Below are 18,678 nucleotides of genomic sequence, written 5' to 3' on the forward strand. Positions count from 1 at the left end.
CAAGGAAAAATTCATTTTCTTTAATGGAGTCTCACTCAATATACAAACCAATATATACTTGATGACAGACCCCATGCCTAGCTGTAGACTGCCAACTCAAAACACATTCAGTGGTATGGTAAGTTGGGAGGGTTTTTTTTTTTGTCTCATAATGACTTATCTGGACTTTTATCTTATTTTTTTATATCATGGGTCTTTTGCTTATATGTTATGGTTTCAAATTTTGTGTTTTTATGAGTTTTTCTGTGTGTGAGTTGTCTATAATTTTTCTGCCTGCTTTCTAAAGCAAGGGAGAGAAGAGAGAAGGTGTTGAGTTGGATGGGTGGAGAGGACCGAGGAGATGAGAGAGAAGAAATCATGACCAGAATATGTTGTATGAAGGAAAATAATCTATTTTCAACTAAAAAACAAGAATAAAGCCGTCAAAAATAAAATAAAATAAAATAAAATTAGGACACACTGCAATCTCTTCCCTACTTAGGCAGCAAACTCTATTTGACCTTGATTGAAGTATTTCTTCCTCTTTCACAGTAAGAGAAATAGAGCCAGAGGTTGAAAGGATGGACAGATACACACACACATGCACAAACACAATGTCTTAATGTATTTTCATTTATTTTTAAATTTTATTGCATGTCCTGGCAAACAAAAATGGCTTATAGATTTGCCTCTGGCTCACCATAGCCTGTAACACAAAAATACCAAAAGACAAGCAACTGAAAGCTGTAAAAAAAAAGTATGATGTCTATAAGAAAGTACCTTTTGAAAAAAATTAATAAAGTATATAAAACATTTGACATTTGCTTAGTTTTATACAATTATAAAAATAAAAAAACCCACATATCTTTCATAGTCAACATCCCACATACATATTTGGGGGAAAAAATCAAGAAAACAAAAGCTAAATGGATTAATAAAGAGCATCTTGCTTTCTATCCTGCTTACTTCATCGCCAAGCAAAGAAATCCCGTTCTCCAGTGAGAGGAGGGCCAGATGCCTGTTGTCCATGCTCTTCCCCGCAGCCCTGGCTGCTCACACACTTTAACACTGGTGTGAGGAGAGGAACTGTGCCTATCTATGACTAATGGCTAATGCCAAAATCGTCGGATACAGTACAGAAATTTCTGAGTCCCTAGTGCCACCTACATAGTGCTGAAATGCCTCAGAGTCCCCAGAGCCACCTTAACAGTGCTAAATCAGCCCAAATACTCACAACACCCAGGAAGCCATTTGTCTTCCTGACCTGGCCAAGACACAGCTTCATTCTCCACCTATTGAATTTGCAAAGCTGTGAACTTGTTACAGAAATTAATAAGTCTCACGAGTATTTAAACACAAAATGTTGAAATTAAGGACTCATTCTCTTTAGCATACAAAATTTAAAAAAAAATTAAAAAAACAACTTTCCCTTCCCCCCATCTTACAATTAAGGTATAATGTCTTATCTGACATTGAATTCTCACTAAATGTGTTTCTGCAAAAAATATATATATATAAAAACAGCAACAACAAAAGTTTCAGCCTTGGTTCTGGAAAACCCTACTATCCCAAAGAGAAAACCAAAACAAACAAAACAGCACAGTATGCAATTTCACACACGCTCATACCCAATAGATTTTCTGGTGAAACACATACATTTTGCCCATTTGCACTTTAAAATAAAAATGGTATCTCATGTACAATGAATGAAAGCCCTTTACAGAAACATGTGGGAGGATTTCAGAGCTCATTAGCATATACACAACACATGTTTTACATTGGGAAGGAATATATTCGTCTCAACATGTTTTGAAACATCTAGGAGGAACACCAACTGTTGCATGCTTTCACAAAGTGTAAAACAAGTCTTTGTTGATGGAGTTTAAAGGGCTTCAGTGAAGAGGGTTTTCCTTGATTTGTGGATATTTCTATGTCTACAAGGCCTAGAAGGAGCTAGGTGGAAAACTGGATCTTCGAGCCTGCTTTCTAAAGCAACGGAGCTTTGATGATCAAGCAGAAAATGACAGTGGTGCGGCTCACGCCACATGAAAACTGCTCTCCGAAGTTTGTAGTTTCCAATGTATTACTCTTACTTTCGACTTTGAAGGAGGAGAAACTAGCATGCATTGTCTTATGGATAGGGAAGTCTTTGGAAGGTGTATTTCCCAAGCATCACTCATGCTTCAAAAGGAATTTCAATTCATAGTTTTATGGGACAACTTTCTTTTTAGTGGAGATTCAGTATTTCTGAGTCATGCTTGTTTGTCCTGAATATTCCTAATAGACATTACAACTCCCCATGAAAGCTAGACAAATTCCACTCATGCTAATTGTTCTAAATTCTTACAAAAACAGTGGATGTGTATTTTACTTGGTCAATCCAGTAGTGAAATTTAGAGGCTACTATAATGGCAGCAAATATTTTCCTAATAAATACTGGAGTGTTGGGCTTTACATTTCAAGGGGCCACTGCAATATTTGGCTATCTCCCGCCGGATGTTTGCAATGGCTGACTTGGACCATTTAAGAATTTCCAGAATAAACTGCATTCCTCATTCTCAAACAAAATCAAGAGAGGTTGTCCTTTCCTATAGTGTGTGACAAAGTGAACATGAAATTCTGCTTGTAATAGTCACAGAGTGAACAAGCCTAACTGGAATGAACACCAGTAACATAAAATACACTGACAGAGAAAACTGTGTACATATATATACAGCTTTACCTCATAGTAAGCAATGGTAAACACACTGGATGCATCCACAGGTTTGATGGGAGAAATGCTAAACATCCAAAGAACTGAGAGGACCCATACATCATTGTTACTCACATAGACCACTCAACTCTAGATATCTGTCACCATACATGATACCCCTGAGAAAGGGGCACAGATCAGTCATCCAAAACAAGCAGATTTCAAAGAAAGTTGATAAGTGCAACTCAATTTCCATTAAATTACATTTAAACAATACTCAACACCCCCACCCAAAATATATATTGTATATTTATATATTTATATATGTATAGTCTTAGACTATAAGGCTGAAGATGCTTTATAAAAGTCAATGAGAGTTCTCCGCTGCTTAAAGAGACCCGCTGCTTCTTTGCTAACTTCTATCTAGCAATGACAACGCATCCCGCAAGCAAGACTTTGGAAGGCTTAAAGCCAGAACTGGAATCAGGTGACAGGTCAGACTTTAGGCAACAGGTAGCCTCTTACTTCTCTGTCCCTTTAGAAATCAGACTGAGAAGGAAAAGGAGAAGAGCTAGTAAGAATGCTTTGAAGCGGGCATGCCCTGTAAGGGCTGGGAGGTGGAAGAAGACACCACGAAGAGCCCAGCAATGGGCGCTCATTCCCCTTCCTCTTTGATGCGCTGCTGTTTGTTGCGACGGGAATCCATGTCAAAGTTGAAGTCGTTCCACTCATCTCGGGGTGGGAAAGAGATGGTCTGGCGGAGAGTAAAGCGCACAGCATCAATCACGCGTTCACCACGGGTCTCACTGGATCCCACACTGACTGTAGAGGCACCGCTTGGGGTCCTCAGGAGATGCGGGGGTGAGGAGAAGTCGTGCAGCTGCCTATGGTCCAGGATACCCTTCCAGATGGCATGCCGGAACTGTTCAGGGATCTTTAGACTTGCCAAATCCTGTGCAACAGGAAGGAAGCCAGGCATTAGAGGGCAAACACCTAGCCTTTTATCCTATGATGTTTTTCATTCTTTGGTGGTTTGGCTTACATGATCTGAATTACACGACCACTAGCTTGGCAAATAAAATTAGCTTTCTGACAGTCTTCCATGTTATGTTACTGAGAACCCTGCTGTGTCACGTGTCCTGGGACTAACAATCTACTCGTTTTCCATTGGCCTCAGTTTCTCCATGTGTAACATAGTGTAGATAGCAGTAGTTAAATAAGAGGGCAAAAATCTCAAGAAGAAATGTAGATTCTCCATGATTCAAATCTATCAGGCTTTAGCCACCGGAAGAAAGGCATTAATGGAGTGTCACACTACCAGTGGGGGAGATGGGAGAAGGAAAGATTTCTAACAAGGATTGAGAGTTTCCTATGTGCCAACCACCAAACTCTTTAGTTTATATTCATAATCCTCTTTAATTCTGAAATTAGTGCTGGATATTATTACACCTATTTTATTGACAGAAAAAATGGGAGATTAGGTTAACAAGCCTTGAGATTATATAACAAGGTAAATAAATTGTGAATTCAAGAATAGCTTTTGAGCCTCAAATTATCCTATGGAGTGAAAGGTCTCATGGTGTGTGGATAAAATACACCAAAATGCACAGCAGTTGTGTCTATGCACCACGGGAGGGACAAGAGCCCTTTCCAATGGGGTTAGTCTTAAGTAGGTATGGTGCATGGCTTGCATGGCTTGCCATTAGTTTGTTTAATGTGTTTCAGTTCAATGAAGCAGCAAGGTGGGCAGAAAGTGGCTAGGCAGATGGCAATCTGATCTGAGTTTCCGATTTGGATACATTGGATACAAATGCCTCTATGTATTCTAGTCAATATGGGCTAGATATGTGGATATGTTGTTAAATAAATTCTAAAGTACACACTATAGTGCTCATCATTTATATTATTAACTCAGCTTTGCATCTGAAGATACCCAATGTATTCAAATCCTCTACCAGAAAAAAAGGGATACTAAAATAACAGACTTCTGCAAAGACACAAGAGGTGTCTGCTTCCAGAAACGACCAAAAAGTTGCTGAGAGGAAGATGAGAAAATTGAATAGCTTTCCAAAATGTCCCAACTCAGAAACCTGAGCCATGCTCTCATATTGTCCCATTATATGGGTTTCAGACCATCACCGCTACCCTAACTTCTTCTGTAGTAGGAGAAAACATTGTAAAGCAGACAATCCACAAATAGATTAAGTTATCATGCTCTATTGTTTCTTGCCATTCTTTTTACCAGTGAAACTACAAGTGAGCCCAAGATTCATTGTAGGCTCAGCACCACCCACTACAAGGCAACACCAACAGAAAGAGATTTGTGGGAAGCAGCTCTGAACATGAATGGCTGCAGGAGAAGCCTGGCTGTCCCCAAAGGGGATACAAGTCAGTATTATGTAAAGACACAGGGAAGCAGCGGACTTCCTGCTCCACCACATAGGACTCCACGGCAGATATTTCTCAAACACAGAGCCACTCTGTTTTCATCATTGGAGAAATGTGATTTTAAGTTTGAGTCCTAAAGTGTTATCTGTCTTTTTTTTTTTTTTCCTATGACAGGTTCTATCAAGGAAGCACCAGGCATGATGTTTGGAGGGATAAGGTAACATGGTATACACTGATCTCTATGGGGCTGGGGCATTCTCATGCTGCATGGGCATCTCTAGCATCAGTGCTCAAGGAGGGGAAGGAGTTCCCACCACAGAAGCAGCAGCAGAGGCAGAGACTCTCCTCCCATCAGTCCAAAGTGCCATCTGGAAGCTAGAACAGAGGATAGCAAATACCACAGGGAGCAGCAGAAAGAGCAGCCAAAGAGGGAAGAGGAGGATCAGGTGCAAACAAAGTAGCTCCCATGTATGCAGAAGTTCAAGAAATGGGGTGGAAAGCACAAGAAAGTTCCATCCATCACATGCAGCTTCTTTCAAAGACTATTCAAGCCAACGAGGAGCAATTTCTACCTTAGCTGGATTAACTGAGGCCCCGAGAGAGGCAAAGTGACAGCCTCAAATCTCACTACTACTAAAATCTATGCCCAGGACTCTGGCCAGTAGTCATTCCTGATAATAGGGGAGGGAGTTGGACTGACAGAACAACAAATGAATGGAACATCCTTAAAACCCTACTTTAAGGAGAGGTGGAAAATGCCAATGAACGGTGTCACAGGCTAGAGATTTATAGCTAAGTTTTTCTTAATGATTTCATCATCAATGCACTATGGCCAATGACAATTTTTTTGTTTCTCTGTATACTTAAATGAGAACCATACTATGTGCTTCCTGTTCTCTTTCCTGGTGATTTAAGTAGACTAATGAGATCATCATAGCCAATCTCTGAGTAAGTTGCACTAGGTTGCCCAAGCAGGTTTTAAACTTCTGAGATCAAGTAATCCTCCTGCTCCAGCCTCCCAATTGCTTGGTTTTTCAGCCACCTGGCTTGAGACTAAAATTTCTTCACTGCACACATTAAATATTTATTTCTCATTTGCACACACGTGGGTGCAATAAGCCAAAGCTTAATGATCAGGCTTATTAACTGTTGAACTTCTAACTTGGGGAATCTTCTTAACAGGGTTATGGGTTCCATCAGAATTGAGGATTAGAAGCATGACCAAAACAAAGTCTAAAACTACAGTGGATGGAACTACAAGGCGCGTATACCAGAGCGGGAAAAATGGAGACATTTTACTCGAGAGAAAAGTCTAGCAGTTACTTACATCCATGGAGTAATGCTCAATCTGATAGATGGTGGTCAGCCCCTGGGTCGTGAAATAGTCCAGACATGATGAGCAGCCCAGCCTGGCTAAGAAACTGCAGAGGGAAGAGGGCAGAGGAAGGAGGAAACAGAAAAAGAAAGTTCACCCCAACTGCATTGGCGAGATAAAGGAAAACCCAACATTTTGCCCTCGGATGCCCTGCATAAGAGACTGGGGGTCATGAAGTATGTGTGGGCCTTGGATCTGAGGTATGAGGATTGTCAGATACTCAAACTTTAGGTAAACTGACAACAAAAGCTGACATCAAGTATAAGCATTCTAGAAGGTGGCAATTTTTCAGTTGGTGCTCTGAGGTATTCTAAGGTTTTGTGCAAATGTGGCAGGAGCCATTGCTGGGGATCCAGATGAAGGATCCAGTGGTCAAGTACCTAGTCCTCTTGCCTCCTGGATCATCACGTCAGCTTTAGAATCTCTAGATCCACAATTTAGAGTTTGGGGGTTTCTTAGAATGTTTTAGGCAGTTAAAATATTGCAGGCTAGTACTCCAGAATAGCATCAATACTTCTTGATTTATGTCCTTCAAACATAGGTCTTCCTCCTTGTTGGGCTAGCCTGAGACTGGTGATGTCACTATCATCCCAGGGCCAATTTCTGCCGAGATAAGCCATGTACCACACCATCTCTTGGGCTGAAATTGTACATGGACAAAACATACTCTACCAGCAGCCAACAGAACAAAGCATGCCCTAAGCATGCAACACAGAGCTGCATGTGCCCCTGTGAGAAGCACCTTTTACGCTTTGTTTGCTTCTGTCCCTATGAAACCCTCTTCTCTGGACTGTCCCTCTTTCCTTGCAGAGTGGCAGGTGTTCTTCAAATTTCAGATTTTTCCTAGTATCACAACTTTTTAATAGACACCCAACTCCAAAATTATGGTCCCATGGTGGCTAAGAGCTATGAGGCCTAGAGAGCAAGAAAGGGAGCAGGATAGCCAGCTTATATCCCTCTGGGGAAACCCAGCCCTGAGCACCAATTTATGGGCCACAACTGACCTGTAAAAACAGGAGGGAGGAGAAGGGAGTAAAGGAAGACCAGGAGACAGGTCTGAAACCTGTGTGCACATACACACATTTTCACTTTCCCCACACCGGTCGTAGGAGTTCTTGATAGAGCTATGTTGATGAGTGGACCAATCAGACTCAAATCGTGAGATGGCATCCCTTCTTCTCCATCATTTAATCAGCTTTTCCCTCCACCCACAGGTGCCTAGGCCCAGCCCCAGGAGCACATGCCATGCACTCACCTGACAATGCTGCAATCTGTGGGGTACGGAGGTGGGGGGGTGCAGTGGGAGGTGGATGGCATGGAGAGGGGGGGAGGGAGGGCTTGGGTAGGGCTGAGTCCATTCATGTCTCCAGCCATTGGCATGTGAGTGCCCATCATAGGAACTGAACAGAAGCAGGAGGAATAGAAAGGGTTACTAGATTATCATTCCCCAGCATCCCAGAGGTCTATCTTGCCTTGTTGGTTATCACCAAAATGCTGTGGGTTTTTCTGGGGGAGAGGAGGACAGGGGTGGCCTAATTTCTCTATATCCCTTCACACACTCTATGTCTCGTCAAGCAGAATAGAACCAGAATTCCAAACTAATGGCAGATTTCTGGATCTTTGTTCTCTCAGGACTATTCTCTTCTTACTCTTCTTTTCTTCTAATTGCTCTTTTCTCCTAAGTTGATACATTTCTCATTCTACTGGGCAGAATGGGTTATATTTCAGTTTCTCTTATTATATTCATCTCCTATAGGATAGAGATTAGCTCACATCAATGTTTCTATCCCCACAGCCATAGCAGACTTCCTGGCACAGTGAGATGCCCCAAAGCTTATATTGACAGAAATGCAAGCACATGTCAGTAAGATCTGTTTGGAAACAGAAAAACCTAGTAAAGTACTGGTTTGGGAACTTTATGCCTAGTAAGAAAAAACACTATTCCCGATTCTACCTGTGCTATATAATACACTTGAATTCAGCAATACCACCAATATTTTGGGGCATTTTTTCAAAACCATGAACTTCAAGCATTCACTGACACCCTTCTCCCCAAAAAAGAAGCTCAGTGCTAATAAAATTTATGTAATAAATTTTGCATTTTGGTCAAAAACTAGAAAAATAATATATCTAGAAAATAAGAATATAATTTGCATTTACTTTAGTAATTACAAGTATGGCTCATGGGAAAGAGCCTGATACAGCCAACTGCAAAGCCCAGTCCTGCAGTTTCTTCATCTACTTCCCATCAGACTTCTCTGAGTACTTCAGAGGAGAACTGTGTACTATAAATAAAATGTAAGTGACTGAAAGTTGTTTCAATGTGAAATGTTGTTATTGTTACCACTATCTTGTTCCTAGAACAAGCAGGGATATTTTAATTATGTTCCAAGAAAGAAAATAAAATTGAATGGCTTCTCTTTTTACTGTCAGGTTTGGCTTCTCAGGGTACACTATCACGATGAGTGAGCAGCCTGTTGTACAGTCCCTGTTGTCAGACTATCATATTGAAAAATCAACACGGGCTGCTACACCACAGACAATCACAAACTCCCTTTGCTTCTTTTGGATAGGCCGGGCTTTCCAAAGGAAAAGAAGTCAAAGCTTTGGTCACAATAATTAGGGATTTTGAAGGACCACATGGTAGCTTCTTGTTTTTTCATTGAGTGGGAATTTTAGGAACTATGCAGGGTTCCATTTTGTCTAACCCTGATATTATTTATTCTTCTGCATTTTTAACCTTCTTTATTTTATTTAGGCCTCTGTGTCCCCTTACCTAGACTTACTTATAATAGACAAAATAAATCTGTTTCTAGAAAAGCTATGTACCAATTACCATCTATTTATTTAGACCCAGGTTTTGCACTGCCTTTTATAGTTATGCTTAGTTACTATTAGGAATATGTATTTGGACAGAAGTAAAGGGGAAACCTCTTTATGGATTGATTCCCTGCTTACTGTGTATGGGATGAAGCAACACTATAAAGCCAGAGATACATAAAATTCTAAATGTATGGAGTGATCATTTTAGAGACAGAGAACAGAAGAGCAAAAAGCTAAGTTGTTTGCAGTTGCACAGCTAATTTTGCTAGAATTCAGAGGAGGATCAATATTTTTTATGCTCACAGTCCAGAACATCATACCCCTTCCCTCATGTCAGATACACTTCCTTTAGATTGTGCTGGAGGTGGTTGGTGGTCAGTGGCAGGCTTCCATCCAGGTTGGCAGGAAGTAAACTGTTCTTGTCTCAGAGATCTTTATCTCTACTGAGGGAAGACCCTCACCCCACATCTATCTCTAAGGTGTTTTGCGATGAAACCCATACCTCAAGAAAGACAAGTTAACTGTAAAAGCCAACTCAGCCAACTGTGGTCTCCTCTGCCTCTATGGCACTTAGCTTAGGGGAAAATCATTTTTTTTTTTTGCCATCCTAAGGCATTCTTCTCCTGTACTAGCCCCGTCCATCCTTTGGCAGTCGAAGAGAGATATGCTTACTGTTGGCTCCCATGCCCTCAGGCATGGTGGTGGGGGTGAGGGCATTGCGCTGCTGTGGGTTGATAAGCTGGCTCACGGAAGGCAGCTTGTTCATGCTGTTCATTTTGTTCAGAGGTGGGGAGCTGTTACCGTATGAAGACTGAGACTGCATCGAGGTCCTAGGAACACAAACATGGTAATGATAGTCAACATGGGACACTGAAACACAGGACCAGTCATTTCCAATAGGTCTCAGATTCAACCTCGCCTATCTATGATCCAGATACTCTCCATGCCTTATGACCCAAAGCCCTTTATTTTCCTTGTGAGACTCCTTACCAGGGAGGGACTGCAAAGCCATCACAAAAGTCACTATTTTCTGGAATATCCACAGTTGAGTGTTTAATATCTCATTTGTGAGAGGGAAAAATTACATGCTTCTTATCTTTCTATTATTTCTTCCATCTTCTTTCTCTCTCTCTTATTTTTCTACTTAAGTAAATCTTAAAAACCATTTAGGAGAGAAAAGAACTGAGCAAGGCACACAGGCTGATGAAGAGCAGGGAGACACTAAACTCAACGTGCAACTAAGGCCTATTTACAACTTTCCAATCCATTTGGGATTCACAGCAATTATCTAAAGGAGTTCATCATCAGAGGTATTTGACAGCATAGCCTAATGTCCTATAGAAGCCCCCAAGACATAAATATGCCTCCTCAGCTGAGATGTTTATGTGCTTTGAGAAGAATAGCAATTCTACGTAGGAGAACCTTGGAATCCAAGCCACTGTGGTGTTGACTTTCTACAAGTCTCCTGTGTGTGTGTGTGTGTGTGTGTGTGTGTGTGTGTGTGTGTGTGTGTAAACAAATGCAGTAGTTACATAAAAGCTCTCAGATATAAACAACAGATACAACCATGTGCCCTTTCTGTATGAGTTACACTGTTAGGAGCAGAAAATCTGAAATGTAATGTTTTTCATCTTTGAGAGACTCCCTGATAAGTGGGAGTCTTCATTCATTGTCAGGCTGAGATAGAAACTGGAAAGGAGAAGCCGGGCGTTGGTGGAGCAGGCCTTTAATCCCAGCACTCGGGAGGCAGAGGCAGGCAGAACTCTGTGAGTTCAAGGCCAGCCTGGTCTCCAGAGTGAGTGCCAGGATAGGCTCCAAAGCTACACAGAGAAACCCTGTCTCATAAAACCAAAAAAGAAAAAAGAAAAAAGAAACTGGAAAGGAGATAATAAGGACCAACTGTAGAGACTGTAGCATTCACAGTGAACAATTGCCAAAACTACAGAATAAGGATTTTGCTTTGAGTATGTTTCTGACCTCTGACAGGAAAAGTGCTCCTTTAAAATTAACCAAACAATTCATTGATTTTGTTTTGTTCTGATTTTTATCTTGTTTTGCTTCTTTTCTGCCACACCCATATTCCCACATATATATTAAAAGACAAATTTAAATGTTTATGTGGTTTTATTTTCATACATGTTTGGGAAGGATATCAATATTGAATGCTTTATAAAATTTAAAAGTTTTAAATGGTGGATGTAAATATTTGTATTTTAGGTAATATTTGAAGATGCACTGGATTCCCCACAGTTATAAAAACAGGAACCTGTTTTCTATATAAGTGCAAACCACTAGCCAGGGTAAAGCAAACAAGACCCTCTACAGGTATTTGTGTAAATTAGAACAATTGTGTAAAGCTACTACATTTTGCACCATTGATTTAATTTTTGTTCTTTTTGGTCTCTCAAGTGGTACAAACAGGCATCATAAAATAAACTCCCACTTAGGAAACACCTTAGGTTACATGGCTGTCTTTCACCCATGTTTGAGTGACTGCCACCACTTTGGAGCATGCCATGCAACAGTATGGAAGCCAATGGTAACCAGATAATTATTATTAATGTTTGAAGAGCAGGTAAATATGAAACTCTAAAAAAATAACATGCCCAAATGCCCAGTGCTACTGTTAGATGGATGACTTGAGGATAGAAATGAATCTCCTGGTACTTAGCTGATGGTTCTTTTCTTCTTTTTTTTTTTTTTTTCCTTTTCTGGGGACATGCCTCCAGAAATGAAATGATGGTAGGTAACAAGGTTGCAGGATCAAGAACCTGTTGAAGGACTAAGATTAATGTGGAAAGCCAAAGTAGGCAAAGGGCAATGACTCCATAAAGGGCATCTAATAGCTACCAAGCGATTGTAAGTCCACACCACCACTGTGTTCCAGGAGCTTGATGGGTAGTCAGCACATTCAGATCAACCCAGAAGCATCTGGAAATCAGTGTCTCAGCACAGGAAGCACAGAGTAAGGTAGCAGGGAGGTAGTATCAGCTGCTGCTTCTACACATGTCTTGGGCTGTCATAATGTAGCTAAGAGCCCGTCATCCATATTCTGGATACAGATAGGCCATTTAGTTTGAAAAGACTCCATATTCTTCTCCATCTTCCCAAGCAGGTGGTGAATATATAGCCAACACTAACAATAAGAATAGTTTTAACCATCAGTAACCGCAATCAGGCAGATACAAGTATCTTCACAAACTATGTTTGTCCCTGGACTTTCAGTCACAATTTATTACTATTTTCTATATGCTGTTAAAAACCTATGATCATTATTTTTTTACTATCTTATTAGCTAATTGACTGTTTTTCACTATAATCAACTTAATTTAAGAAGAGACACTGGAAACAGCAGATGAACAGAGAAGGAATCTGAATTATGGAGCCAATCAAAGTGTTTGCTAGCTTTTTGATATGAGATGAATATATGAAGTCATTGGATTTAATCTGTGTCTCAGTGGAGCCTCCTTTTCTTAGATAAAGCCTTAGGCTCTCTCTGAAAGGGTGCCTATGAAGTCTGAATGAGCCCATGTGAGAGTCCTGGATATGTTCAGTGTCTTACAGACATTCAGGATATTAGTCCTTTCCTCTTCCTTCATAGCTCCAAATGGCCAGTTTATATCTAGTATTTTGACACGGGAATGTAAGGTGCCAACTTATGAATTTATAGGAAGAAGTAGCCAGAGTTAAAACAGATTCTTAATTGAATAAACTCAGAAAACAATCCTGGATAACATCAAAAGGATCATAAATCTTGAATTACATATTAGAACATAAAAGTGAGTTTTATTGACACAAAGATGGTCACAGCACTGTGATCATTAGTAACTCCACAGTGTCTGAAATGGACAGCCATCACACACTTAGGAAAAAGTGTGATCCTGCATAAAAGTCACAGCCAACTCAAAGGTCCTGAAAAACAGCCAAAGGCTTGGCCATTACAAGTGCAATGCCATGGTCCTTCAGTAAACAGTACCCTAAATCTGAGCAGCAGAAAACAGAAGCTATGCTATGTTGATTGTATTTTCTTATTTTTCTTATCACCCACCCCAACCAAAGGTCAAACAACTAAAATGTGATGACAACAGCTCTTTGCAGGAAAAATGCAGTATGGTCTCTATTGGAGGGCATTTCTGAGGAGGCTCATGGGAGTTTTCTGGGAAGCAAGTACTACAAAGATATCGAAAGCTTAATCTCCTGTAGCTCTAGTCTTAAGGTGAAGAGTTTGTAAACCCAACTCACAGTTTTGGTTTGTGTTTTTTTCTTTTTTAGTGGTGGTGGTTTGAACCCACCCATCTCATTTGTTCACAGCCCACAATTCTTACATTTTAACTCTCAAACCATAAACTTTTGTGTGCCTTGCTAAGAATAAAATTTAGAATTCCAGGGCTAGATATGCTTTTAAATCAATGGTTCTCAATTTGTGGGCCCTGACCCCTTTGGGGGATCACATATCAAACATCATGAATATAATATTTTTATATTACAATTCCTAAGGGTAATAAGATTACAGTTATGAGGTAGCAATGAAAATAATTTTATGTCGGGGATCCCCACAACATGAGGAGCTGTGTTAAAGAGTCCAGCATTAGAAGGTTAAGAACCACAGTTTTAAATGATCTGGGATTAGAAGTTCAACTTCCTGTTTCTGCCTCTTATGACCTTGTGGTGAAAGACAAACTTTAGGATAAGTTCCAAGTTAGGTCTACGGCCTTCTGAATCCTCACTTGTTCCCTTTAAATCCTTGATTTAAATCCTTTCATTATACTAACTAAAACTTTCAACTCACATTTGGAGACACATTGAAAAAACTGTATTTTGTCAAGCCATCTCTAGAATGCTGAATGGAGAAAGGGGAAAGGAATAACGAAGGGGAAGGGAAGGGCACCCTGCACTGGAGGAAGGTTAAAAAGCAGGAAAAAATAGAAAAGTGATTACAACTCTTCTAAGTATTTCCCAAGAGCTTCCCTCTCTGTGGCCTGTATGCTGGGTAAGCTTGCCTCCAAAGACCAAGGGTGTGTGCATATAAAGGTTACTATAAGTACATCAAAAGGTTACATAAGAATAGACTACAAGAGAAAAATGTTTTTGAAAGAAACGTCAAAACTTAATGTACATTCTCCGGTTCTTTGTATACCTGGGCTCTAAATTGCTAACTGAAATATAACAAGGGTAGCAGAACACAACTAACATACTTTCATTTCTTGTAGAGATGTTTTTGTCTTATGTTTTGATCTGCTATTTGCTTTGGTGTATTTATTAAATCTTCCTTTGAATTACTAACTATAATAACATAAAGCCTAGAACACACAGAAATTTAAACTCCCAAACTTAGGATATTGGCCCCACTCCAGATTACTGGATAAATATTTGCTAAAGCCTATGGCATATAAACCTAATTCTCTAATGCATTTGGACTTAACTTAAATTTAGTAAATTTGGTTATTTTAAACAAAGCTCAAGACTCGATCAGATGCCTTATGGCACTCTAGGACTAAACTCTAGTCCCTCACAGGGCTAAAACCTGTTCATTTAGTAAGCCAGTGTTTTTCAACTTGTGGGTTGAGACCCTTCTGGGGTTAACATATCAGATACCCCATATATCAGATATTTACATGATCATTCACAACAGTAGCAAAATTACAGTTACGAAGTAGCAAAGAAAAAAAATTGTGGTTGGAGGTCACCACAACATAAGGAACTTGTATTAAGTGGTTGCAGCATTATGAAGGTTGAGAATCACCTCATTCTTCAGTGATAACCTGGATATAGTATCTTAAATAAAATTACAAGAGAAATAGAGACAGGACCACAGTGACTGTCCTGTCACTCTTATTTAGAGCCATACATAGCACTTGCAGCACTTAAGATGTGAGAATTTACTGTTTCGGGGGAGCAAGAGAGACAAACAATAACTACAAAATAAACCAAGATGCAAAAGTTTATTGAAAATTAAAACCACACATCCACAAAGCAACAGCCTCTATCACAAGAAATTGTCGTCTTGGTGACACAAAATGAAGAGCTGGTGATCTGGCTGGGGTAGAAGGGGCCAGAGATATTAGAGAAAGAAACAGATTCTGTCAGTCCTTTCAAGTTGGGACAACATTTTAAAAGGTTGGCTCTCTAATTTCTAGGCTAGGGCTATTGATTTTGATACCAGTATGCTTAGATCTCATTCAGTCCGAGAGTAAGTCTCCCAGATAGATGCACAAGAAAAGGAGAAAGAAATCTGGCAGCTTCCGTGGGTGGCAAGGTTGAGGGCTAGCAGCTCTAGTTAAACAAATAAGTCCTGGATTTGGTGAGGAGGCTTTGAACTCTCCCAGCATTGAACAATGGTAAGCGAGTACTGGGGGCAATATTTCTGGGATAGTTTCATCTCCTATTAACACCGTAAAACCAGCTTAACTACTTTGGCATCTAAACAACCATTTTGAGGAGTAGGTCTCTGTGAAAGAAGACTATTGTAGTAGATGCTAATGTCCAGTGGCAGAGATCGGACCTGGCAAAGCCTTAGTGAACTTTGACCTCACATAGGAAAAGAATGCATGAATAATGAACTTCTCAACAAGAATCCCAATCCCAGGACACTTAACACCTCTGTCTGTTACTATTTGGAGTATTATTCCATGTCCAGCATTCAAAGGGCCCGAGACTCTCAGTCAACACAATTTGCTTAGGCACAGACAATAACAGATTTTTTTCCTTGTTTTCTTAAAAATACATCTTAAATTTGAGACCTGCTCAAAAGCTTTATTATGGGTTTTAGAAACACAACAGAAGGTAACAGAAAAGGGTTCCAATAAACATTGTAATACCTCTACCCAACGGATCCCCCTCCCTCCTGGGAAAACAATAGAGAGCTCACAGACCAGCACAGTTCTTGCCCAACCGAGGCAGGGTCTAAAGATACAAAATCTGCAGGAAGCATCTTTCCTCTGTAAAATTTTGAGTCCCTTCAAAGATTCTCTCACTAGTGGCTGTATGCCTTTGAGCAGCTGCGTCTCTGAGCCAAAGTATCTTCAAGTCCTGTTTGTGAGGGCTGGATACATGAACACACTCGCAAGTGCACAAACACACACAGAAACACAACAAACACACATGCTCCAACACAGACGGGGATCTATGGGTACACTGAGTGGTTTGGGGGGTTGGAATGTCTAAAGAAGACGTCAGACTGTGTCGGAGCTTCTCTCCGGGGCTCCACAAGCTCATTCCTGAAGCAGGCTGAAAGGAGACTGCAGAGAGGAACCAGAGAAAGAGAATGAAGGCTTAGGACCCGTGTATCCACATCAAATGAACACAGACACACCCTTCTACCTTCATGATCATAGTGCAGGTGGAGCAAACCATCTCCAAAGCTGTTTCTCACACGTCCTTTAAAAGTCCTTCTTTAAAGTCACATGGGACATCCTACCTCTCAAGAGTTAGCCAAAGGAGAAATGAAGCAGGGTGGGGGCAGCTAATCACCTGTAAACATCAGAAGCTTATTTGTAAAAAGGGCTTTTCCAAGGTCCTTTCTGAGACTTAGCTGGGGCCTGGCCGTGCCCATTTCTTAACACAAGGTGACTCATTTGAGGGTTCTGGTGACAAGCAGGTCCAGTGTTTAGTACAGTGCTTGGCATGGGTCTCCTGGACTCAATTAATTGACAAAGGGAATACAGAAACAAGAATAAACTTTGATCCTCTGTAAAAATGTCACATACCCAATTATTATACCTCATTACTGCTCTGTCTAGCCAAACTCTGAAGTCTGAAGAAATACGATCTTATCAGCGTGGGGGCTGCGTCATCCTGCATCTGGAAAGAACTATTAATGAACATTTTGTATGTGCCCAGATGGAGGTGGGTGAATACCTTAATCCTTTCAGTCACAAACTTGGCCTATAAATGCATATATCAAACTCATGAAAGCAACTTTTGCATAATTAAGAAATCAATTATGCCACAGGATGCCAAGAGTAAGCCCTTTTATTTGGCTAAGGGTTGTGCAACCTGGTGAACTGTTGGGAACTGTTTCCCAGACTGGATTTTCAAATCCTATTTGTTTAGTACTTTCAAAGGAACAAAACCACGTCTCTCCCTTGATCCAGAATCTAGTATACCAGTGAGATTTGGGATCTTCATAACAAAATATGCCAGAACACACAGCATGGGGGAAGCAATGTATTACGAAAAGCTTCAGCCTTGAGTCTTGGAAGCTGAAGTCTGGAGAGTCTCTGATAGGTAAACCTAATACAGTCAGCATGTACCGATCATATCTGTGTTCTAGTGAAGGCAAGATTATATATACCTCATGGTCTCAAACTTTCACACCTAGAAGCTAGATCAGCTCTACAAGGAGGTACGGCATTTGGAGAAGTGATTTAATTGAATTTAATTAACCTTTGAGCTTTTTCTCTACTTATAATCTGGAGCTAATAAACCTCTGTCTTGAAAATGTCATCATTTAGCCATGAAGTTCAAAATCAGCACTGTATCAACTATAGAAATTCAGATTTGTATTATAGTTGTTGAGTTGAACAACATGAAATTACTAGGTTGTTTGTTGTTGATGTTGTTTTCAACTCTATAGAGCTGGTAATTTCCAACAAATATTCTGAAAATGGGTGACTTTATCACCTAACTTAGAAGTGTGGTTTTAATGATTTGTATCACTTTGGATAGCTCTGTCCTTTACTTTCTCCTTAATTAATTAGTACTCTTGAAGATACTGTCTGCTTCTTAGATACATCAAGCTGGGAGAGGGACATTCCTGACAAAAAGATAACAGCTTTAAACTGAAAGAGCAAGAATAAAGACCAAGAGGCTGGTAACCACTACAACACGGAAGGGATGCTCCCTGCAATGTTCTGGCTGCTGCAGCCTTCTCCTGCTGCCTCCATAATGATGGCAATAACAAAGAGCTTTGCTTCTGAAGGGGTTCTAGGCTTAGCTGTTTTACGAGCTTGCTTGGTCTTCCCAGCCTTGGTGTGAGGGGCTGGAACCAGTCTTGAAGATCTGGCTCAGAAGCAGCATCCTCTGACTTCTGGTTACTATGGAACCATGATGAAGACATCACTATAGACGTGTCACAGGGTTTATTATAAATTAATGGAATCTACTTCACAGAGAGAACTGACAGCTAGGCAAAAGTGTAAGAAAGTCATACTGGCCTGAGAATAGCAGAGGCAAGGAGGTCAAATTACAGAAAAACAAACAAAACAAAACAAAACAAAAAAATCCAAGTCACATGGGTCTTTAAAAGTTAAGGCTTGCTAAATCAGATGTCAAATAACTTCAGCCTAACATTAAGAACCGGTGCCCATGGAATAGCAAGAGAGTAGAATTTAGTAAAAATACTGGGTCCAATTTGTCCTTGCATCAGATTTGAGCTTTAGTAAATATAACTGCCTATATTTTTACCACTATGGGTATGTCA

At 40.3% G+C, this 18,678-nt stretch overlaps 1 protein-coding gene across 7 annotated transcripts in view; it reads right to left on the bottom strand.

Annotated features, from left to right (window-relative positions):
* Positions 1-637: 637 nt before the first annotated feature.
* Positions 638-18,678, bottom strand: part of Tp63 (tumor protein p63) — a 205,869-nt gene continuing 187,828 nt past the window's right edge. For 2 of the 7 annotated variants that reach the window (XM_035444669.1, XM_035444668.1), the window contains exons 11-14: positions 9,930-10,087; positions 7,690-7,834; positions 6,387-6,480; positions 638-3,623 (exon numbers count right to left, since the gene is read on the bottom strand). In XM_035444669.1, coding sequence (XP_035300560.1) covers positions 3,327-3,623; positions 6,387-6,480; positions 7,690-7,834; positions 9,930-10,087 — 694 coding nt within the window. In that variant the 3' untranslated portion in view covers positions 638-3,326. Of the gene's footprint in view, positions 3,624-6,386; positions 6,481-7,689; positions 7,835-9,929; positions 10,088-15,287; positions 16,496-18,678 lie in introns of those variants that run through there. The other 5 variants (XM_035444670.1, XM_035444674.1, XM_035444672.1 and 2 more) reach the window with 3 other exon arrangements.

The sequence above is a fragment of the Cricetulus griseus genome, chromosome 4, assembly GCF_003668045.3.
Source record: "Cricetulus griseus strain 17A/GY chromosome 4, alternate assembly CriGri-PICRH-1.0, whole genome shotgun sequence".
NCBI classification, from domain to species: Eukaryota; Metazoa; Chordata; class Mammalia; order Rodentia; family Cricetidae; genus Cricetulus; species Cricetulus griseus.